The sequence below is a fragment of the Carlito syrichta genome, unplaced genomic scaffold (assembly GCF_000164805.1).
Source record: "Carlito syrichta isolate Samal-C Ts95f unplaced genomic scaffold, Tarsius_syrichta-2.0.1 Scaffold302353, whole genome shotgun sequence".
NCBI lineage: Eukaryota > Metazoa > Chordata > Mammalia > Primates > Tarsiidae > Carlito > Carlito syrichta.
Genome location: NW_007246449.1, coordinates 397683 through 421721, shown reverse-complemented (window position 1 = coordinate 421721; position 24039 = coordinate 397683). Strand labels below are relative to the sequence as shown.

At 51.2% G+C, this 24039-nt stretch overlaps 1 protein-coding gene across 2 annotated transcripts in view; it reads right to left on the bottom strand.

The window, feature by feature from the left end:
* TRPM2 (transient receptor potential cation channel subfamily M member 2) overlaps positions 1-24039 on the bottom strand; it is a 64368-nt gene that overhangs the window by 30649 nt on the left and 9680 nt on the right. For both annotated transcript variants that reach the window (XM_021711539.1, XM_021711538.1), the window contains exons 4-16: positions 21989-22169; positions 19750-19916; positions 15690-15870; positions 14141-14202; positions 12767-12967; positions 10264-10366; positions 9479-9600; positions 8875-9228; positions 5353-5490; positions 4345-4474; positions 3839-3984; positions 2999-3111; positions 1563-1776 (exon numbers count right to left, since the gene is read on the bottom strand). In XM_021711539.1, coding sequence (XP_021567214.1) covers positions 1563-1776; positions 2999-3111; positions 3839-3984; positions 4345-4474; positions 5353-5490; positions 8875-9228; positions 9479-9600; positions 10264-10366; positions 12767-12967; positions 14141-14202; positions 15690-15870; positions 19750-19916; positions 21989-22169 — 2112 coding nt within the window. The remainder of the gene's footprint in view (positions 1-1562; positions 1777-2998; positions 3112-3838; positions 3985-4344; positions 4475-5352; positions 5491-8874; positions 9229-9478; positions 9601-10263; positions 10367-12766; positions 12968-14140; positions 14203-15689; positions 15871-19749; positions 19917-21988; positions 22170-24039) is intronic.

The following is a 24039-nucleotide window of genomic DNA, read 5'->3' as shown; positions in this document are numbered from 1 at the left end:
TAGTTGAAATGGCCTGTTGGCCAACTCCTCTTCCTGCCCCTCATGTTTTCCCTCCTTGCTATACAAACCCCTAATGCTACCTGGGAGGATTTGAGGTTTGTCTGCCATCTCCCCAGCTGACATCACCCATCATAAAACCTTCTCTCCTGGCCATACTCACCATCTCAGTGACTGGCTTTCTGTGTGGCACAAAGCAGGACCCTGCCCTTAACTGGTATTTAGTAGCAGCAAGAGAGAGCCCAGGAGAGGCCAAGCAAGGCCGCAGCATCGCACCCAGGCCCCACCCAGCCCTGACCCTGCATTTTCTTCCTGAAGATTCTGGTACCTTCTCAGGGTACCCCCAACAGGCAGTGGTGTTTACACAGTATAAGCTGGCTTTCTAACTAGGAACCTGGTGGTCTACTAAGGTGAGAGAGCAGAAGTGATTCTAGGCCAGGGCTACCTCTCAGTAGGCCGACCCCACCCCACCTCAGCCCTGAGGGTCCCATCTACCTAGTCCACAGTCACTGGCTGCCACAGGTGCTGGTGCCCTGGGAATACAGTGGAAATACCATACAGCAAGAAATTAACCTTACCCAAAGAGCAGTTTGACCTTGCATTTAGCTCCTGGGAGATGACCTATGAGACCTTGGAATATCCTGGCTGATAGAGGTGTCATTGCTTACCAGGGGCCTGGGACACTTGAGATGGTCCCTCAATGCGACTTAGGGTCAAGAGTCTGGGCCAGATGGTCCACAGTGTGATTTAGGGTTGGGGGGCTGGGCAGTGTCAGCTTAGTCTTGAGGGCTGGAGACAGGTCAGCCATGTGGATGTTCAGTCAGGCTTATTTGACCACCCCCCAATAAAAACCCTGGACATCAAGGCCCAGGGGAGCCTCCCTGGGAGTAGTGCTCCCAGTTTGTTGTCACACATGTTGTTGGGAGGACTAGGCACTGTCCACACCTCCAGGGAGGGACACCAGGAAGTTCTAGGTTTGGAGCTATCCTGGACATGGCTGTTTGACCACTCCCTCAGCTGATTTAATCTGTGACTTTTGTTTAATAAATCATAACTGAGCATCACAGCTCTCTGTGAGTCCTTCTGGCTCATTACAGAATCTGAAGGTGGTCTTGGGGACCCCAAACCTTACACTGACCACCACAGGAGAGGGAGGGGACACGTCCACCCAAAGTTCACAGGGTCACAAGGATCAGGACATCTCATTTTGAGATGATCAGATAAGATTTCCAGGAGGAAGGGATGCCTGGGGGTGGGATAGAGAGCAGAGAGGCTGACCCCCACCCTAAATCACACTGTGGACCATCTGGCCCAGGCCCCGCCCTAAATCACAGTATTGGACCGTCAGGCCTGGGTGGACAGGGGACTGAAGGGGGTGCAAAGGGCAGGTCCTAGGCAGCTGTTAGAGGGAAAGAGTGCCACTCTGCTCCAGGGTCTTGCCCAGCTCACAGGAGACATGTGAGGCCTGATGTGGCTGGGCACTTGACCCTAGGTGCCCCATGAGGAGGTAACTGAGGGGTGGGGCTAAAGGGCCACAGGACCCCAGAGAGCAGCCGGGTCTATACCTGTCGTGTCTCCTCGCACACCAGGGAGAAGAGCCAGAGGTAGATGACATACTCGCACCATGAGGGCCGGGGCTGGAAGTCCACCATAAGCACATAGGCAAAGAGGCAGAGGAAAGTGAAGTAGGACAGGATGTTCAGGTGGAAGATGACCACGGGAGCATTGAAGAAAGCTCGGGCCCGGGTTGGGCCGCTCTCTGCCTGCAGTCTCTTCTCCCTACGGGTGCCACACAGACACATGACCATGAGGGGCAAGGTACTGACAACCCACAGACCATGGCCACCTGTGAATCTTCACACCCCTGAGAGAGATGGGCTTGGGAGTCTCACTGGCACCCAGGAATACACAGCAGTGACAGGGGGAACCAGCATGGTGCAGCACGGGGAGAATGCAGGCACAGAGGGATGACTAGACCACGTGGCCCAGCAAAGTAAGGGCCCAAAGATGTTCTCCAATGTCCTGCCCACACCATGAACTTGGTGGGTCTGAACTGGGAGACCCAGCCTGGCCCTGAACTTGGCCCTGGGTATGTCCTGCATGCAGTGCTCCTGGCACTGAGTGGGTGCTCAGGCCTCTGTCTCCTCTTGTAACTAGGAACAGGCTTTCCTCACTATCCATGGGTGGGGTTGCAGGGCTGACCAGGCCAGCAGAGCGTGGCCAGTGCAGGGTGCTTGGCCCCACAGTCCCTTACCCCAGAACTGCTAGAAATGGAACCAGAGGCGGCTCTGCTTCCTTGGGAAAGCTCCAGAAGGGCAAGCGCTGCCTTAGGGCACCTGAGTCACTCTTCCCTGCCCTGGTTTCCCCCAGGATGCTCTGAGTATTCATGCTGACTCAGGCCTGCATCCCTGCAGCCAGGGGGACAGAAGGAGGCAGGCGGTGTAGCCTCTGGGTTGCCAAAGGGGCTAAGCCAATGGCCACCTGGGCCAGGCCTTGGATTTGCCCTGACTCCCAGGTGAGCCTGAGTCTGCATACAACCCTCAGTAAAACAGCTGACCCCAACAGGCCCTGCAAGCTCCTAGGGAGGAACAGGTGGAGTACAGGTGGGTCTCCAGCCATGTCCTCCTGCGTCCGAGGGGAAGATGGCTCCATCCTCACAGGCTCCATGTTGTGGAGGACAGGGAGGCTTCTGACTGTGGCTCACTGCCCCCACCCATAGCTTAGGTTTGCAGCACCGGCAGGAGCAGGAGACCACCTGCCCCATCCTCCCGGGTACTCTGGGATGGACTGACCAGCACCACACAGCCTCAACACTGCGACAGGGGCATGGTGGGAGCTGGGAGCACGTGGGTCCCCACCCCACCTCCTGCCCATCATCTCTGCCACTCTAGGATCCAGGCACAGCCATGAGGACATGTGACTTGCTCCCTTCAAGGGCATTTGGGGCAGGTCCTGAGCCTCGGGACCCTCTCGCCCATCACCGTCCCATGGCCCGCCGCACCTGAAGGAGACGAGGTTGGTGAAGAGAAGCGGGAAGACCAGCATGCACAGGACCACGCGCCACAGCCCGTTGTCTACACAGAGCTGGCCCCACCATACCTTGGTCAGGAAGGCCTGTGGACAGGGCAGTTTCAGGATGTTGGGCACCCCACCCTGTGCCCCAGGGTGCTCTGTGCTCCCCACAACACTGTCATTCATCTTGAGGGCTCAAGGTTCCAAGTGGGCAGAGCTGGGCCACAGTCTCTCAGCAGCAAATGACAGAAAGGCAGAGCTCACCCCTGCTCCCACAGACTGGCCCCTCTGAGCTCTGTGGGAGGATGCGACCCCTCCCAGGCACCCCCAGGCCCAGCCCAGCTCAGGACAGGATGGGCACTGGGTGAACCTGGTGATGGCGTGAGGCTGAGCTCCGAGGAAGCCCCTGTTGCAGGCCAGGCCCTGCCCTGGGTGTGGAGGCAATGCTGAGAGCAGCTGCCTCTCCATCCCTGCCCTCAGCTGCTCCAGGAAGGATATGCCTGCCTCCTCTTCCTTCCTGGCAGAGATGGCTCATGTGGTGCCCAGGATGCCTAGGGCCTGCCTGCAGCTCCCAAGTGGGAACATCATATGCCTGGAAGCAGCCGTCTCCATAGCCACCCATCCCCTGCTTCTGCTCAGCCTTGGTTTTCTCATCTACAGAATGGGAGTAGAGTCTTCCAGCCTGGAGCAGTGACCGAGGGATCAGGTGCTATCCCTGAGTCAGGAGCTGAAACTCGTGTGAATGTGGAGGCTGACAGTTTGAACCAAGGCTGTGCCCCCCTCAGAGCACCATGGGCACCTGTTTCTGGAAGCAGGCCCGGGGGGTCACCTGAATGCCTCCATGAGACACAAACTTCATATCCTTGGCCTCCAGAGCGAGCTGCAGGCAGGTGGTCTTCCCCCAGGCCTCTGACACATGGATGAGTAGCTTCTGAGCTCTCTCTTCATCCTTGCGGTAGCACTCAGTGAAGACGCCTGGGTGGAGAAGGAAAAGCCACATCAGAGCACAGGTCACTGTGACAGAACCCTGGGGACAGGTCAGAGGGCATCCCTCCAGACAACCTGCAGACAGGCCAAATGAGGGGAGCAGATGTCCTCAAACACCTAAGCCCAGGGGTGAGGGTCCCAGGGTGAGGGCATGGGGCCTGAGACCCAGGGATGAGGCTCCCAGGGTAAGGGCATGGAGGGCTGAGACCCAGAGTGAAGGCATGAGGGCTGATACCCATGAAGAAGGGGCCCAGGGTGAGTGTGCAGAGCTGACACCCAAGGAAGAAGGTCCAGATGGCAGCACACGTAACTGAGCCCCATCCCGTAGCCTGTACCCGTGGAGCTCACCGATGGCCCTGTGCTCATACTCATCCGCCAGTGCCAGCATCTCCTCTGAACTGTCCGTGTCCTCCTCCTCCTTAGACAGCTCTTTCAGGATCTTGCTGCAGGCCAAAGCTGCTGCAATGCAGTCCTGGCTCTGGGGACCCGGGGAGACACTGTGAGACCCTGGGAGCCTAGCTAGGTTCAGCCCAGCCTGGGGAGCCTGACACACTGTCTGGGGTGACAGAAGCAGAGGCCCCAGGACAGTATAGGTGACAGGGCAATTACTCTTTGTGACCTTGTCTATACAAACAATATGAATCACCTCAAATCAACACTAAGCCCCTTTCGCTCCCTGGGGAGGGGTCTGCTTGCCCTGCGGTGTTTAATGGTCAGAATGTGCACAGCACACACACCAGCCCAGCAGGACCCTTGTGGGCTGTAAAGGATCATACCACCTGACCTGTGTGTGCCCAGCAAGCCTCAGTCCTGGACGTAACCACAGGAGGAATTTGTTTGTCAGAACTTTTAAAGTAAAAATTCCTTTCTTAGGTTAGGCTTGGAGGGTCATGCCTATAATCCCAGCACTTTGGGAGGCCAAGGCAGAAGAATTGCTTGAGACCAGGAGTTTAAGACTAACCTGGGCAATAAAGCAAGACCTCATCTCTACAAAAAAATTAGAAAATTAGCAGGATGTGGTGGCACATACCTGTAGTACTACTTGGGAGGATAAGGTGGAAGGATCACCTGAGCTCAGGAGGTTGGGGCTGTTGTAAGCCATGATTGTGCCACTGCACTCCAGCCTAGGCCACAGAGTGAGACCTTGACTCAAAAAAAAAAATTCCTTTCTTACCTAGAGCTAAGCTCTCTGTTTTCCAACTCTGGGCACCTGGGTCCTTCCTGATGCTGGGGACACCCACCATCCTTCCTCCACAGGCTCCACTTTCAGGAGGACTTGGGCCCTCCCACCATGTTCCCCGACTGGCCACTGGCTAACACATAGGCCAGTGTCTGCTAAGAAGCAGGTTTCGTTACCTGAGCCCAGATGATCCCTGCCAGCTCCCCACGGTTCTGGACAACGGCCCAAATGAGAAGGTCACGCACGGGGTCCATGGTGAAAGTCACGTGGCCCGAGGAACGCTTGTAGAGGGACCGGAGACTTACTCCCTGCACCTGGGAGCAGCCAACACTCAGAGCCCCATCCTGCGCCCCATGGGCTCAGATTCCCCGAGGGGCGAGGGGGGCAGTGGGATTCAGGTCTTGATCCCAGCCCCAACCTTCTCAGGACCCCTGTCCCTAGAGGCTGAGCCCCACAACCTTCATTTTCAACATCCTAGGTCGTTCCTCTGCACACGGAAGATTTTAAAAACATTGCTCTGATTTAACATCATACTATAAGGGGGGGGCACATAAGATCAATAAGGGTACCTGATCCCAAACCAGGTGAAAAGGGGACCAAAGGGAGGCCCAGATTTCACCTGTATGATGACCACTTATGTACCCGATCCTGAATATAGCCTGTATCTTTAAAATAAAATTAAATTGAAAAAAGCAACACACACACATTGTTCTGGAGACATCTAAAAACATCAAGAAAGTAGAATGCCCATCTAAGTCCTTCACCAACATTTTTAGGTCCTTGTTTCATGTCAGACACTTCAAGCATTTTTCTTTTTTTTCCTTCCACCTCAGCTTTCCAAGTAGCTGGAATTTTAGGCACATAATACCACACCTGGCTATTTTTTTTTATAATTGTGGAGATGAGGTCTTGCCAAGTTGCCCAGGCTGGTCTCAAACTCCTGGGCTCAGGCAATCCTCTCGCCTCCTCCTCCCAAAGTGTTGGCATTACAGGTGTGAATCACTGCATCCAGCAAAAGCCTTTTTTAAATAAAGTAAAATCCTGGCACAACAGAGTCTGCCCATAGATTTGTGGCCGTGATTTCCTTCAGGGAACTGCATGCAGTGTCTCCTGTAGAGAAGGCCACCAAGACACATACGCTGAGTGGACAAGGCTCACACACCAATAGGAGCACCTTACCCCAAACATGCCCAACCTATACATCCAGGCTTCCCAGCCACCTAGGCAACCTGTTCTCATATGGTCTGGAAACAATTCCCAGAAGTAGAAACCTTTCTTTAAGTGGTTCTAGACATTTTCTGATGGCTTATCTTTATTAAAAATATTAGTTTTTCTTCTTAAGTTGCAGCTACAGATACATGTGAGCATCTGCTTTGGGTCTTCCTAAGCACATTCCAACTGGGCATCTTGACATATTGAATTCAAGAAGAGTAGACTGGAAACATATAAAATCAAGCCATAGCCATGTCTTTCTCAGAAGCTCAACTGGGACAATAGACAAGTTGGAAAATATGCAGGAAATGAATACTTTTCTAGCAGGACAAATAAAAAGCAGGCAGGGCATGGTGGCTCATGCCTATAATCCCAGCACTGTAGATAGCCAAGGAGAGAGGATTACTTGAGCCCAGGAGTTTGAGACCAGCCTAGGCAACAAAACAAAATCTTGTTTCTACAAAAAATCAAAAAATTAGCTGGACATGGTAGCACGTGCCTGTAGTCCTAGCTACTGGGAAGGCTGAGGCAGAAGGATTGCCTGAACCCATGAGGTCGAAGCTATGGTGAGTTGCAAGCATGCTACTGTACTCCAGCCTGGGTGTCAGAGTGCGACTCCAACTCAAAAAAAAAAAAAAAAAAGTGATCTTAGAAGAGACAGAGAACATAAACAGTAAAATAATCAGGAAAGAAATTGAGAAAGTTATTGGAACTATTACTTTTTTAAAAAGGCACTGAGCCCAGATGGATTCACAGGGGAGTCTCTAACAAGTTTGTAAAAAATAGGTCACTCCAACCATGTAAGCTGTCCTAGAGCTTTACAAAGCTAACTCAAAACTGATACTACAGCCTGACAAATATAGCCCCCTAACTAAAATTACAATCAAAAACTTAAATATTCTGATACAAAAATCCTGAAAATATTGGCAAGAAAATCCAGTCATATTAAATGTGTACTACACTGCAGCTAAGATTCAAAAGAGGAATAAGAACATGTTTCACTATCAGGAAATCTATTAAAATAATTCAAAAGACTGGGCACAGTGGCTCAAGACTGTAATCCCAGCACTTTGGGAGACCGAGGTGAGGGGATTGCCTAAGCCTACGGATTCGAGACCAGCCCAGGCAACTTAGCGAGACCTCATCTCTGCAGTAAATCAAAAATTAGCCTGGCATGGTAGCATGCCCCTGTAGTTCTGGCTACTTGGAAGGCTGAGGCAGTAGGTCAACACTGGGGTGGCCACGAGCATGCCACTGCATTCCAGCCTGGGTGACAGAGTAAGATTCTAGCTCAAAAAAAAAAAAATTCACAAAATTCATCAGTCACAGAAGAAAAGCAGCTTGATCTTCTCAAAAGGCAGCTGACAAAACAGCACAGATGCTTTGTTTTGTGAAACATTAATAAATCAGAGGACATGAATACTCATAAATACATATATGTATACACCAGTCAGGCACAGTGCTCAAGCTGGTAATCCCAGCACTCTGGGGGTCAGAGGAGGGAAGATCACTTGAAGCCAGAAGTTCAAGACCAGCCTGGCAACAAAATGAGACCCTGTCTCTACAAAAAAATAGAAAAATCAGCCGGGCATGTGGCATACAACTGTGGACCCAGCTACTCAGGAGGCTGAGGCAGGAGGATCACTTAAACCCAGGTGGTCGAGGCTGCGGTGGTGAGTTGTAATAGTGCCATGGCACTCTAGCCTTGGCAACAGAGCAAGACTCTGTCTCAAAACAAGCAAACAACAACAACAACAACAAAACCATCATTCCTAACATTGAGACACTACAGGGTACCCATTAAACAACAGTGCAGGCTACAGCACTCCTTCACCTCCTACAATGCAGTGCATGACTGCACAACTCACTCAGATATGGGTGAACTATCACTGGCTTGTCTACATGAGAGCCTGAGAGTACCTGGTGAACAGGAGGGGTCTCTGAACAGGGCATTCATTCTCCCTGAATAACCTTTTGTACTGTTTGGAAATTTTAGGAAGGAAAGGAGTGTTATGCACCAAATTGTGTTCCCTAAAATTTATTTGTTAAAGCCGTAATCCCCAATGTGATTGTAGGATTTCGAGACAGGGCCTTTAAGAAGGTAAATATGGTTAAATGAGGTCATGGGCTGGGTCCCTAATCCAGTAGGACTTATAAGAAATGACACCAGAGACCTCTCTCTACCTCGTGAAAACACAGCAGGAGGGTGGCTACCTGCAAGCCAGGAAGAGACCCCCCTCACCAGAAACCAACCCTGCCAGCTCCATGACCTCAGACTTCCAGCATCCAGAACTCTGGGGAAATAAATCTGTTGTATAAGCCTGTATAAGTCTGTGGAATTTTGTTATAGCAGCCCAAGTAGACTAAGATGGAGCATATCTCTTTTCTAATAAAAAAATAAAAGCTACTTTTAAAGACAAAAGCTCTAAGAACATAGCAATATTTCACATAGACTGAGCCAGGTGGGGCCCATTACCAGCACGCACATTGAGCTTGATGTGGGGCATGGGCAGCAGGAGCCGCGGTCGGTCGCTGTGCCGGGGACGGGGGTACAGTGGCTGTGTGAAGTCCCCCAGGAGCTCCCGCAGCACCTGAGCCACGTGGTGCATTTGCACACGGGGGGCAGCGGGCGCACACGCCAGGCGCTCAGGCTCCTCCGCCAGCACTTTCTGCAGCTTGCAGTGGAACAGGCAGGAGGGCTCAAGGTTCTCATAGAGGTAGAGTAGGGTGTCCCAGGTGACAAACTCCTTCAGTCGCACGCCGTTCTCTAGGAAGAGCTTCACAAACTCGGGCTTGTTGGAGATGAGGGCAGCTGTCATTGTGGGGTGCAGATCTGTGGGCTGAGAGCGAGCGTTGTGGAGATGACCATCACATATGGGCGTCATCCCCCGCCATTCTGATTTCAAAAGGCCCTGGAGGTGGGAGCTGCCATCAACCCCCATCTGGAGAGGATGAAACCTTCCCAGGTCACCAGCCACCAAGGAAAGGGCTGGGATCCAGACGGACACCGCCCCCAAGCCTACGCTGGTTTCCATGGCACGATGCACATAGGTCCAATAGGCCCCTCACGGGGCATCCCAGGAGACCCACCTTCCACTGCCACTCATCGGTGAAAATCTCGCTGCGGGCAATGTCCACACGATTCCACGCCACGGCCAGCTTCAGCTGGTGGTCCCAGTTCTCGTGGCCAAAGTGGTCTTGGCTCCGTGAGGCTACAAGAGAATGTGCGCATGTTGAGGCCTGGATCTGGGACTCAAAGCTATTTCTCTCCAGTACCCCCTGACTCATAAAGTCAGAGTCAGGAGTTTGCCATGAGCCCTCACCTCTCAACAACTTAAAGCAACAGATGCAGCACTCTGTGACACCATCCTGCCCTACACATACCCTTGTGTCCATTTTGGGGTGAGAAACTGAGAATCTTGAGGCTTTGGTTATCACTTCATCTTACCCCATGTCCCCTGCCACCCTCCTAGCCATGCAAGGGTCCCTAAGTGACAGGTGAGCAGCGAGTGAGAAAAGAACCTCCTTATTTAAAGAAGATACGGTCTCCAGAAGGAAGGCGTTTTACATTAACATTCAAAATGTAGAACTCCAAAAGTCATCACATTTCCTTCTTTGCCTGGATAGCCTGTCAATACTCAACTGCAACAACCACCTCACCCAGGTTCTCAGGACAAAGATTTCACCCAAGTAGCTTCTGCAGTCTCTTTCTGGTCTAACTTTTTACATCGTGGGTTGTTATTTGACTCTTAAATCACACCACATACAAAAATCAACTTGGGGTGAACCACAGACTGAAACGTAAAAGCTATATCTACAAAGCTGCTATCATGAAACAGAAGGCTCTCACCCTGTTTCCTAACCCTCACCCTCACCTTTAAGCAAGGCCTGCAGGATGGCCACATCTACGTCCTGTTGACCATCCTTGCCTTCCCGGAAGATGGTCAGCAGCTGCCGCCTCCGGACAATGTCTTGGATCTGCAACAAACATTGTCCAAGTAAGATATACAGTGGTTGTGAACTCCCTGCTTACTCTAGGGACACGTGGGGCTTAGGCCCCAGGTACTGCCGGACTCCTGGGTCCTGCCTGACCTTGTGGTCAGGGATACCACCACACCTCCCCTCCCTTTAGACAGTGAAGGTGAAGATTCATGATGGCTAAACACACCATGTTTGTGAGTAGTATATCGTGTGGAAGACAGCCAAACATAAAGGCTCCTCACCCTGGTGATGGTGAGTTTAATGTGAAGCTCCTCCTTCTGGACCTCCTGCTGGGCCCTGGCTGCTCCTCACCACCTGCTACCTACCCACCTGCTATCTATCTGTGTATCTATCTATGTGTCTACCTAAGTATGTATCTATGTATGTATATAGGTATCTATATGTGTAACTACATTAGTATGTACCAATCCATGTATGTATCAATTTATGTATCTGTGTATCTAAGTCCATGTCTGTGTATGTATCTACCTATGTGTGTGCCTATCTTTGTATCTATCTGTATATATGTATCTATCTATATATCTCTTTGTATGTATCTATCTGTATATATGTATCTATCTTTTACTTTGTATGCATCTATCTGTGTATGTACCTATCTTTGTATGTATCTATCTGTGCATTTATGTATGTGTCTCTCTATATTTCTTTTTTTTTTTCTTTTTGAGTTGGAGTCTCACTCGGTCATCCAGCCGAGCCCGGCTTTATATTTCATTATCTGAGTTTGGGTACTCATCATCCCTACTTTACAGACAAGAAAGGGAAGAGAGCTAAGTGACTTCCTCATGACCACATGGCTGTGAGCTTCTGCTGTGAGGCCCCTGCAACTCCCTTGGATGGGGCCCACACCTACCAGCAACAGCATCTGAGGGCAGCAGCACTCCCTCTCCTGCTACTCTGCAGTATAGACAGACAGCCTAAGAAGGTCTGCTGAAGGAATTAATTGATCATGATTATGTGACTGTCCCCTCCCCACCGAGCAAGAATATGGGTGAATGGTAGTCCCTTGCGAGGTTTGAGATGGATTAGTACGAAGCACCATTTTCAGGGCCTTGTCGTGGCAATGGAGAGTGGATTAAAAATAGTAAGCACCTTCCGACAACAGCAGATTAGATGTAGTTCTGAGAAGTGCCTGAATAATTTATAAACTAGCTGAGAAACAGTTTCAGGGCCTGCCTGACAAGCCCCAGTGGAAGCAGCCCTGACGTCAGAAGCTGGGCTGACGCTCACAGCCCGGCCTTGTTTCCACAAAAGGACCTGACATACATGGCTAAATTATATTATTCTCACAGAACATCTGTGCCCAACAAGGCCACTCTGAGACCACAAGAAAGCACTGACAAGATCACCATGCCACCCACAGATCACCTGGCCACAGAGGCCCTGCTTCCTGGTCAGCCAACAGGGCCCAAGTCCTGCAACAAGTTCTCTGACATCCTGTAGTTCCTGTGGGCACCATCTCTCTCATCCAGCAAGTCCTAGGCCCAACCTGGCCAACCACGGGTATCCCTGTGGCACCAATAGCCCATGAAGCCCAGATTAAACACAGTTGGAACTGGCACTGTTCCACAGACTCTGCATGTGGATATCAAGGCACTGCATGGAAGACACTGATGCTATTTGCTTTGCCAGCCCCAACCTGCCGCTGGGGAAACTGAGGCTCAGAGACACCCACTGCCACTGCTGAAAACCCTGCTAGGAACTGAGGCTAGATGACCTTGGAATGCGAGTGCCCAGGCCCTGGGGTTTGGATGTGGCCAGAACCAAGAATTGTCAGGTGCAATGAGGAACTCTCCACCTGAACTCAGCCCCCAGTCAAGGGTTTCATGTGCTGGGGAGAGCCGACTAGCCACTATCCTTCATTTTGACCTCCTTTGGGGACCAGGTTCATGGCAAGGATTACTCAAAATCCAACCTCTGAATTGGGACGACGGCCCCTTCTGAGGCCCACTCCACATTGCTCCACACCGCCGATGAAGCTGCGAGGCTGAAAGGGACCCTGTTGCCCAAATTGGCAAGGCCTATACCTCGGCTCTCCAGGCCTCCTCAGCACCCACCTCCTGCTCCCTCCAACTCAGCAGATTCTTCTCACAGCAGCAAGCTCCAGTCCTGCAGTGTCCCAGCCCAGCCCTGGTGTGCTGACAGTGACAGATTCAAGTCTCCACCTCCCCTGGCATGCTGTCACGTGATCTGACCTCCTGAGCCTAGCCAGGAGGCTCCTTGCCTGTGCTCCCTCTACCTCCTGTAAATTGCCTCCACTCCCACCCAGACCCAGTGGTACCTCTGTTCTGGTTCACATGTCATGGTCCCGCCCAGCAGGGTGACAGCATCTCTGGGAAGTGGCCACACTCTGGTGACCAGCATGCCCATCTGCCTCACCTTCTTGGTCCACTCAGCAATCCTGCTTTCTGTGAAGGTCTCAAACATCTCCTGGAAGAACATGCTCAGCTTCTGCTGAATCAGGGACATGGTGATGTCCGAGATGGGTAGGCTGGCCACTTGGGCGATGACATCAGCCACGCGACCCGAGCCCTCCACGATCACACAGGGTGTGCCATTGGTGATGGCATTGTAGATGGTCTGTGAGGCAAGGGTGGGTGTGAGCCGGGACCAAGTCCTCACCTTGCCCTAACGCCTTTGAAGTGGAGCCTCTCCAAGGCTGAGGGCACGGCTGACTTGCTACTGGGAAGTTTACTGGAAGTATACTGGTTTAGTGGTATCTCACTGTTCAGAGGAAAGAGGGAGCCATCCTGACACACTGTGGGGTGCATACCTGATACACTTGCTTTCAGATCTGTCGCTTACACTGTCGGAATGGAAGGGCTATGTGGCATTTTCATGCATTGATCTGCAGATGTGAAAGCCTCCCCACAAAAGGGACCCTGCAGGGACTAGAGTCACTGGCCTCATAGAGGCTCAGAGTAAGAGCAGGACAATGAGGAGGACCCAAGCCAGGGTATGCTGGACTTCAGGAGGAGACTGTAACAAAGCCACTCAGATTGGATGCCTGAGCAGTGAGTGAGTACCTGCTCTGGGGCTGAGGAGGCCACTGCAACTGCCATGAGAGAGACGTGAAGGGAACTCAGCTCGTCCAGGGACTGGGGAACTGATGCTCTTGGGAGTTCTGTCCAGTCATGACCTCCCCCCGCCCCGCCCTGCCAGGGCTTTGTTGTGACCTTCTACGGTAACAAAACATAAATAGGGGAATTTCCTCTGATCCCATTTTATAAAGCCCTGCTCTTGCCCCAGATCTACAGGTAGTTTCATCACATTCCTGCATCCGAGGAGGCAGCCACACACTGCAGAGGGCTTAGGGCTAGGGTCAGGACAGAAGGCCCACAGACCAGCACATTAAAACTCCCCAAGAAACCTATTGCAACTCAGCAGCTGATACCAGGTCTTGGTGCAGGCCAAGGGCCTTTACTGAAAACACTCCCTAGAGGCGTCTGGGAGGCAGAGTTGTAGAAAACCCTGGCCTCCCAAGAGAGGTCCTGGGAGCAGAGGCTGCTGGCCTTTTTCTTCCATGACAGTCAGTGCCAGGCCAAAGCCAAGCTCATCCTTCCCGTCCCCAGGTCTCTTTCACAGGCCCCTCCTCAGCCCACCAGGGAGTGTCCCTGTCATAGCCTGAACTCTCTCTCTGCATCTCCTGGTGCACAAGCTCATCACCCTCTCTTGTCAGTAGTTCCACCGGGTGTTGGGACAAGTGCTTCCTGCCAGTCATCCACCCGACCCCTCCCACTGGCCCATACTCACATTCAGCGTGCCGGGGCCACCCTCCAGCACCACACAGACGATGGGGATCTTGATGGCCACACCTAGACAAAGCACAGAGCCCAAATGAGGGGACATTGGACTCAAACCCTCCACTGGTGACTCCACTCTTGCCACCTCCAACCTGACCACATGCAGAAACATCTGCTAGGAGACCTGCAGCAAGTGCAAGCAGCTTCTCGGGGTCACTGCTCCAGATTTGCAGGGATTTGCTTGTTTTGTGTCAACAAGCACACTCCAGACCCTGCCCACACACCTCAACCCTTCCTGTTCATTTTCTTGGGTGGGAGGAAGGGGTGAGAGGAACGTCAGAGTGGATATTCACGTGCCCCCAGCTGTCTTCCTGACCCAGTGGACCACAACCACCACCAGCCTTTCTCTACACCCTTTTCAAAGTGCCCCAGGGTCTGGGTGTGCCCAAGGGTACCCAGCAGGTGGGTAGAACCCACGGTGTGTGGGCAGGCACAGGACATGGGCACTTCTCCCTCTGTCCATCCATCCGGCCCAGCAAGGGGTGTTTGAGAAGCCCTTAGCATTCCCTTTCCCTGGACAGTAAACTATCTCCTGCCAACCATGGACTCCCATCTTCACATGCTCACTCCCCACGTGCCCCACCCCAGGCTCTCCTAGCCAAAACAGGGTTCTAAAAGTGGGATCTGCAGACCAGCAGCATCAGCATCACCTTGGAAACATGTTAGAAACACAAGTTCTCGGCCCACCCAGACCTGCTGAGTCAGGGACCCTAGGATGGGGTCTAGAGGCGTCTGGGTGGCAGAGTTGTAGAAAAACCCTGGCCTCCCAAGAGAGGTCCTGGGAGCAGAGGCTGCTGGCCTTTTTCTTCCATGACAGTCAGTGCCAGGTCAAAGACAAGCCCTCTTGAGATTTTGACGCACATGGAAGCCTGAGAGGGGTCCCAACCACCCAGGCACAGGCCAGATGCCTCCTAGCATCTTGGTCACTTCTTTACCCCTCCTCAAATCACAGGCAAATTCCTGTATTTGGCCTCCAGTATCCTCAAATCCATCCCATCCCACCTATAAGGAGAAAGATGCTAAATGCGGAGTTTGGGCTGTTGTATATTTGATTTCTGAACCAGAGACCAGACCGTGTTTATGGTTTAAAATAATTACAGGATAGGCTGGGTGTGGTGGCTCATGCCTTTGGGAGGCCAAGGCAGGAGGACTGGTTGAGCCCAGGAGTTCAACATACCAAGACTAGACAGCATACCAAGACTTCCTCTCTACAAAAAATTTAAAAAATAAAATAATTATAGGATGATCTATTACCTAGGAGTATACAGAGGAGCCACCAGCCCACCTGTCCTTCCTTTCACCAGTTAAAAGGGGCAAGATAAAATGACCTCCACTGAGCAAAGTGTAAAGAGATGGGAAGGAAATACAGGTGAGTTCTGAGCGCTCCTCTGAGCGCCATGCCTGCTCAGCCCTCTGGTCACAACCAGCTGGGTCCCTGGCACTAGGACCAGCCACTGCTCTCTCTGCCCCAAGTGCCCTCAAAAGTATACCCCACTCACCGCCTCTCTCCTTTGTCTGTTCTGAGATGAACTTCTCCAGCTTGGTCCTCAGAGAGATCTCCACCCCATACTGGCCATGGGTTCCGTCATCCACCAGGATAAAGTGGGAGTGGTTGTTGTCCAGGCAGGTCAGGTTCCCTTGGCCTTCCTCATCCAGTATGTACTCGGCAGGGAAGCTACCCTGGGATGGCCAGGGAAGTGTCAGACACAGACAAGGGAAGGTTCTGTAGGCTAGAAGACAGCTCCCCAAGGATACCAAGTCCCAGCCCCTAGAACCTGGAAATGTCATCTCATTTAGAAAAAGGGTCTTTCCAGATATGATCCTATAACCGAGCATCTCAGCCTTAAAATGTATTTTAAAGTTTTTTCCCCTCTCTCTTTCTCAACCTTAAGCCTTGGAACTCGTTTTAGAAATTTATTTTCACCATGCATGCTTATCTGACTGTATGCTCGTTTAGAAATCCCAGGGGCCAATCCTAAAACAGCCTGACTGCAGGACCCTACCACTTGGCTCTTTAACCTGACTGCAACTAAGATAACACCAACCAAACCTCCAGGAGGACCACCACCCTAGATAAGACACACCCTGTAACATACCTGCATGTTTCCCATACCAAGTTTCTCTTTTTAAATCTGGAATGTTTTGAGCCAAGAGCCTGGCAAGTTCCCCATCTGCTAGCTTTTGGAATAAAGTCACTTTTCTTCTACCATCTCTCATCTCTCAAGTTTGGCTTTAGGCAACAAGTGGTCAAGCTTGCATTGGTTACAAGCCTAACATAAGAAGATTAACCTGGAGTATTCCAAGTGGGCCCAAAACACCATCATATGTATTCTTACAAGAGTAGGGTAGTGGGTAACACACACACACACAAGAGGAGGGGGCAATGTGAACACAGAGACAAAGATGCAGCCACAAGTCAAAGAACACCTGGATTTGTCAGAAAGGGGAAGAGGGAAAGAAAAAGATTCTCCCCTTGAGCCCCTGAAAGGAGTGTTACCCAGTCACAACACCTTGATTTTGACTGAGTGTTATCAAGCTAAGAGTCGTGTCCTCCAGAACTGTGAGAGAATGAATTTCTGTTGCTTTAAGATTTTTGGTTACTTGTTATAGCCGCCTCAGGAAACTAAGACAGATTTTGGTATCAGGAAATAGGGTGCTGCTATAACAAACACCTAAAATGTGAAAGTGGCTTTGACACTGGGAATGGGTGGGAGGTGAAATAATTTTGACACTGGGAATGGGTGGGAGGTGATAGAAAATGTCTCAATTTCTTTGAACAGACTACTGAAAGAAACATGGGTATCACTGGTGAGGGCTCAGAAGGAAGGAACATGGTAGAGAAGGCTTTCATTGTCTTAAAAAATACGTACATTGTCATAAACAGAATTTTGGTGGAAACATGAACATTACGTGTGCTCCTAGTGAGGGCTCAGAAGGAAACAGGAAGCAGATTATTGCAGCTAGAAGAAAGTCCATCCTTGCTACAGAGTGGCAGAAAGCTCAGCTGAATTGTGTTGTGCAGTTTTGTGGAAAGCAGAGTTGTAAATGATAAACTTGAATATTAAGCAGAGAAGAGTCCCAAGTAAAGTGTTGAAGTGGCCTGGTTGTTTATTGCCGCTTATTATAATAAAATGCAAAAAGAGAGAGAAATTGGGGGAAGAACCAACAGGCAATGTGGAACTAGGACTTGATGATTTGGGAAATTCTCAGCCTATACAGATTGCATATAATGCTAAAAATTAAGAGAGTCACTGTTGAAAAGCAGACTTTAGAGTAAGATCCAAGGGTGTGGTTGGACAACCTTTTGCTAGTGATGAAAAGATTAGGCAAGTAACTACAGACTCACTCAACCATCTGAGCAGAAGCCGGGAGTAGAAATGGCATCGTCCAAGAAAGATCTGCAGAGGGCCTTCTCATTCCTGTGACATACACAGGACATACACACAATCTTTGCAAATGTTATATCAACAACAATTCTTCAAGCAGGAAATAGGCTGATAACCTTCAAGGAAAAGGAAAGATCACCCCCAGGGCAGAGCCACAGATGCAGCAGCAGAGGCCCAAGGTGAGAGCCCAGGGGCAGAGATCAAGCCACAGAGGATTTTCTCCAGATTTTGTAACCTGATGAGTTTTCCCTGTTGGATTTTGAAATTACTCGGGATTGGTGATCCCTTTACTCCTCCCACAATCCCCTTTTGGAGTAAGAATATCCAAAACTGCTATAATATGCCTATTCCTCCATCATATTTTGGAAGCAGATAACTTGTTTTCTAGTTTAAATGACACATATTTAAAGAGAAATTTTGCCCAGGATAGATCACACCCAGAGTCTCAGCTATACCTGATTTAGATAATGAGATTTGGGACTTTTAAGCTTATGATATTTACATGAGCGTCTGAACTTCGAGTTGATGCCGTAATGGGTTAAAATTTGAGGGATCTTGGGATAGGGTGAATATATTTTGTATGTGGGGTAGACACGAATCTTTGAGGGCCAGAGAATGGACTGAAATAGACTGAATAATGATATTCAAAGGTGTCAAGTCCTAACCCTGGAACTTGTAAATGCTACATTATTTGGAAAAAAACATCTTTGCAGATGTAAATTAGGGATCCTGAGATGAAGCAATTACTCTGGGTTATCTGAGTGGGCCCTAAATGCCATCACCTACAGAATTCACAGAGGAGGATGTGACACAAACACACGGAGAAGGTAACAGGACACAGAGACACAGATTGGATGTGGTGGGCACAGCCAAGGAATGCCTAGCACCCTAGGAGCAGGAAGAGGCAGGAAGGAGCCTTCTCTAGAGCCTCTGGAGTGAGTGTAACACCTGGACCATAACTGAACAGCACTGATTCCAGACTTCAGGCCTCCAGAACTGTGAGGGAATATGTTTCTGTTGCCTGAAGCTACCAGGTCTGTGCTCATTTGCCACAGCAGTCCCAGGAAACTGTCCCAGGGGAGGATGGCTGCAGGTCCAGAACATACATCTTCCACTGCCCACAGAGTGGGGAGCAATGGTATCACAGGAAGTCTTCCAAACTCAGAATGAGGAGAAACATAAAGCGTGATCTTGGAAGTTGCCTGGTCTCTCTTGGCCTCAGTTTTTCAATCCATAAAATGAGCATGCAAAGCAGAAGTCATTCCAGTGCAGCCCAGCTAAACACACCTATGATTCTGATGCAGAGGAAGATACAGACTGGCAGGGACTGGCCAGATGCCTTGCTGTGCCCCTTGGGAGCATCTGTAACTGACAAAGCGAATCCCACCCCAGAGAGACTCCTTCCCACTCCCCAGGGAAGTGAATGCAGCTGCCTTTGTCAGAGAAGAGGAGAGGTGCCCCTCATAAATCACCCTCAGAGTCACGGGCCAGTGTCTTTCCAAACCTCCCTGACTGTGAATTAAGGAGTATGTGTTCATGATGCCAACTCCATCATATCCTTAGAAAACCTTGTTGAGTGATCACATATCTTCCCAGCTCAAGGCTCCTCATTTAAGCAGCTGTTTTTCACTACCGCTGCCTGTTAATCAGAGGCAAGAGTGCTCTGTCTCCATCAAAAGAGAAGCTCATGTAGGGCACTGCCTGGGGGAAGTCACAGCATCATGGAGTGAAGGAGACCTCTGGGTGCAGAGAGTCCAAGGGTTCAAAGGTTTGGGGATTAGACTGCCTGGGCTCGATCCAGCTCAGATGTCCATTGGCTGTGTGATCTCAGCTGAGTTCCTTCCCCCCCAAGCCCATTTCTCAGGAGAGCAGCTTTAGGAATGAGCCCTCAGCAGAGGGGGCCTCAGATGACCCTTCTATGGACCCATCTTATGACCTTGAGGGAGGAGACAGAGTCAAAACAAGCTGGCTGCTCATCCCAGGTCACTTGTGTTGCCCAGGGCCAGGACATGAGCCCGACCTCCTGCAGCCTGTCCAGCCTCTCCCTCCATACTCCATCCATTCCAGCACCCGAATGGTGGTCTGTGTCCTGTGGTATCTAGCCAGAGTCCCCTGCCCTACCCCCAGCTCTCCACCTCTGACCAGGGCCCACCTCAGAGCCAGCTTTGCTCACCATGGGGTGGATCAGGCTCTCCCGGTGGTGGATGGTGCCCCAGGTGGCAACTCCAATGGTGATGACGTCTCCTTCCTTGTAGCTGCTGCTCAGGCTGAAGTCCCGCACAGCCTCGCCCACCTGCTTCATCACACCAGCGTGGGAGCCCCCAGTAATAATCCAAGCCCCTGGGAGTTGAGCAGGGTGCTCAGGACTTGTTGTCCTGAGGGGCACCCTGTACACAGAAGCCTGGTGCCCAGAGCCCTCGTGGGCTCCACGATGCTCAGGTCCCCTCACTCATGCCCTACACCAGGACTGAGCATGAGAGCTCAGAGCAGCTTTGCCCCAAGAGCAGCAAGTCCCAACAGGTCTGTTCACCTGCCCTGCCCCCAGGACAGGTGGGTGGCCACAGTTGCTGACCCACAGCCACCCCTCAAAACATAAGCACAAAGTCCTGTTTGTTCCTATTTGGGTTGTTCATCCCCAGCATGATGCTGCCAGTACCTCAGATGTGGTGCTGAGAAGCCAGGTCATGGTGTGACTGCAAAAATAACGACCTAAAACATGTGGTACAGACTTTGAGCAGAAAGTGGGCAGCAAGGACACTAATACCGAAAGCTAAATGATGCAATGTCAAGAGGTGGTGGCTCCTGCCTGTAATCATAGCACTTTGGGAGGTCAAGGCAGGAGGATCGCTTGAGGCCAGGAGTCTGAAACCAGCCTAGGCATCATAGCAAAACCCTGTCTCTACAAAAGAAAAAAAAATGTCAGGTATGGTGGGTGGCACATGCCTGTAGTCCCAGCTACTTTGGAGGCTGAGGCAGGAGGATTACTTAAGCCCAAGAGTTTGTGACTACAGTGAGCCGTGACAGTGTCACTGCACTCCAGTTTGGGTGACAGAGTGAGACCCTCTCAAAAAAAGAAAAATGAGAAGATGTGATAAAAGCATCACCTATGATTACCTGCGAACAGATGAGACCCCCAACAATTTCATGGCCTAGGCCAAAGAGGTGGCAAAGGTTATGAGTGTGCTTGCGGGAGGGTGAGCTGTGTCGGTTGGTCAATCTACAAGCATGGATGGAGGGAGAGGGAAAGTCCAGACAATCTGGGGCTTACAAATTAAAAGCTATAACCACTCCTCACAGCCACCAGCAGACCATACATCTGAGGATGCTTTGAGTGACACAGATCAATTAAGATATAGTTAATACTGTTTCAAAACAAAGGCCAGACCAAGGATGTGGCTCTCACATCCTTCATTAAAACCAGATCCTGCCAGGTGTGGGGCTCACACCTGTAATTCCAGAACTTTGGGAGGCTGAGACCAGCCAGAGCAACATAACAAGACCTCATCTCTACACACACACAAAAAAGGCCAGACGTGGTGGTAAACACCTGTAGTCCCAGCTACTCGAGAGACTGAAGTGGAAGGAACACTAGAACCCAGGAAGTCGAGGCTGTGCTGAACCATGGTTGTGTCACTGCACTCCAGCCTGAATGACATAGTGAAACCCCAACTCAAAAGAAAAAAATAAACCAAAAACACATCCTGAGAGGAGCTGGGCAACTCTTGGCTCATCTGGACCCGAAAATGTTCCTGTGTAATTAGCCTGCCTTTACATAACCCACCACAGAGGTCTTGGGCTCTGGGTCTACTCATCCATCACTTTCAGTGAACCCTAATAAAATTTGAGGTCACATGGCCCACTTCCCTGTGAAATCAGGGTGTAGCCGGGTACAGGGTCACAGCACCATGAGTCACGCCATCCATGTGGTCTGGCCCCTGCTGTGCTGTTACTAGAAATGAGACCTTGGGAAGTTCATTAACTCCAACCAGGCAGGTGCCTCAAGTGAAAAGATGGAAATATGGAAATATCTCCTTCCCTGATGTTGATGTGAAGCTTAGACAGCAGAGTTCAATGATCAAAAATGCCCTGGCATCCCCATGATTGGCCTGCTATTCCGGCTTCCCCTGGCTCCATGCCCACCCACTGAGATCACTCATCTCTTTGAGGTCCTGAGTCCCCAGCAGTCACAGGCTGGAGCCATGCCCACCCCCATGAGCAGATGGAGTAGTAGCAGAAAGTTGAGGGCTTAGCTCTAGGCAGGTGACAGGTTGGATGAGTCGGACTTAGGCTCAGGGCGTAGACTCAGCAGCCCCTGAGGGCCTTTTAGGTCCTCATGACCTGACTCTCCCACTCAGCAACCCCTCCACACCTATGCCTCCTGCATATGGGGCCTCTAGTCTCTCTAGCCTTACCTGTGGTCTGAGCCACCTTGACCAGGCCCCTTCGGAAGATGCTCTTCAGCCTGAGCTTCATGTTGAAATTCTTGGCCCCACCCGTCACGGAGATCAGCAGGTTGGGGATGTCCAGGCCCCAGTGCTGCGTCATGAGGTGGTAGATCACGCTGGAGGATGTGTCTTGGGAGACGCGGACGTACTGCAGGGGACCAGAGGACAGCAGAGGGGGCCCCTCTGTCAGCAGGAGGAGTGACTGCACTGACCCACAACATGCAATGTCAGACAGGCCCCAACCCAGGTAGGTGGACACCTCACACCTCGGGTTTAGATACAATGGGAAAGGGGGCGAGTGTCCAGCCAGAACATAGATCATGAGAGAAAAGAGGAGGTGAAGGCCCAGAAGAGAGGCTCAAGGACAGGCTGTCCCAGAGGAGGACCACCATCCCAGAGGAGGACCAGGACCTCCCTCTGGCAAACCTCCCTGGGCCCTGTACCCCATCAGGGCACTGCATCTTCCCTTCTTCTACTTGTTGGGAACACCCCAGGCCCTGATATAGCTTGGATGTTGTCCCCTCCAAATCTCACATTGAAATGTGACTCCCAGTGTTGGAGGGGGGTCCTGGTGGAAGGTGACTGTCCAGGAGGCAGATCCTTCATGAACATCTTGGTGCCCTTCTCATGGTGATGAGTGAGTTCTCACTCTATTCATTTTCACAAGAGCTGGTTGTTTAAAAGAGCCTGGCATCTCCTTCTTTCTCTTGCTCCCACTCTCACTGTGTGATATCCTTGCTCCCCTTGCCTTCTTCTGCGAGCGAAAGCTGCCTGAGGCCTTACCAGAAGCCGAGCAGATGCTAGGCATCATGCGAAACCATAAGCCAATGAACCTCCTTTCTTTAGAAATAACTCAGCCTCGAGTGTTCCTTTATAGCAACACAAAATGGGCTGATACAGAAGATGGTTACTGAGGAGTGAGGCGTGACTGTAAAGACACCTGAGAACATGGCAGTGGCTTTGGAGCTGGGTCACAGGCAGAGGCTGGAAGGTTTGGGGGGCTCAGAAGAAGACAGAAAGCTGAGGGAAAGCCTAGAACTTCTTAGAGTAGAAATGAGTGGTTGTGACCCAAATGCTGATAGAGATGTGGACAGTGATGGTCAGGCTGATGCGGGATCAGTTGGAAATTAGAAACTTACTGGGGACTGGAGGAGGTGCCCTCTTGTTACACAGTAGCAGAGAATGAGGCTGCACTGTGCCCACATCCAAGGACTTTGTAGAAGACTGAACTTAAGAGTGATGACCTCCTCCCCATGCCTTCCACCACAAATGAAAGTTTCCCAGGACTCATCAGAAGCTGAGCAGATGCCAGCGCCATGCATAACTGGAGCCAAGAGACCTTCTTTCTTTATAAATTACCCAGTATCGAATATTCCTTCATAGAAACACAAAACGGACTGACACGAACATGCTCCACCTAATGGTTCCGCTCCCTCCCCGAGTGCCAGACCCTGTACCTTCTCCACTAGGGTTTAATTAGTTCCTGCACTGCAGCTTTTTTCCTTCTTCCCTTGTGCATCCTGCACCATCCCTCTCTTGTCCCCTCTGTCCCTGGCTACTCTGTCCATGATTCCCTCTTCCCTATGGCCCCGCTGCCCCTGGTTACTCTGCTACAAGACCTCTCTGCCTTGTGGCCCCTCTGCCCTGTGGTCCCCCTGCCTCTGGCTTCTCTGGCCCATGACTCCTCTGCCTAGGGTCCCCTCTGCCCCATGGCTCCTCTACCCAGGATCCCCTCTGTCCAGTGGCTCCTCAGCCCCATGGCTCCCGCTCTGCCCAGGGTCGCCTCTGCCCCGTGGCCTCTGTTCCTGTTTCCCCTCTGCCCCATGTCCCTGTGCCCTAGTCTACCACATGACCTCATTAGGTTTAGATTTTCTCTCATCTGGACACTGCTGTCCCAGGTCTGTCCCCACTCCAGGCCCCTGATACTCCACAAGATCCTCCTAAGCTCCACAGCAAACTTTTCCTGTTCAGTTATGAGAAGAAAGAACACAGACTGGCCTGGAATTCCCCAACATCAG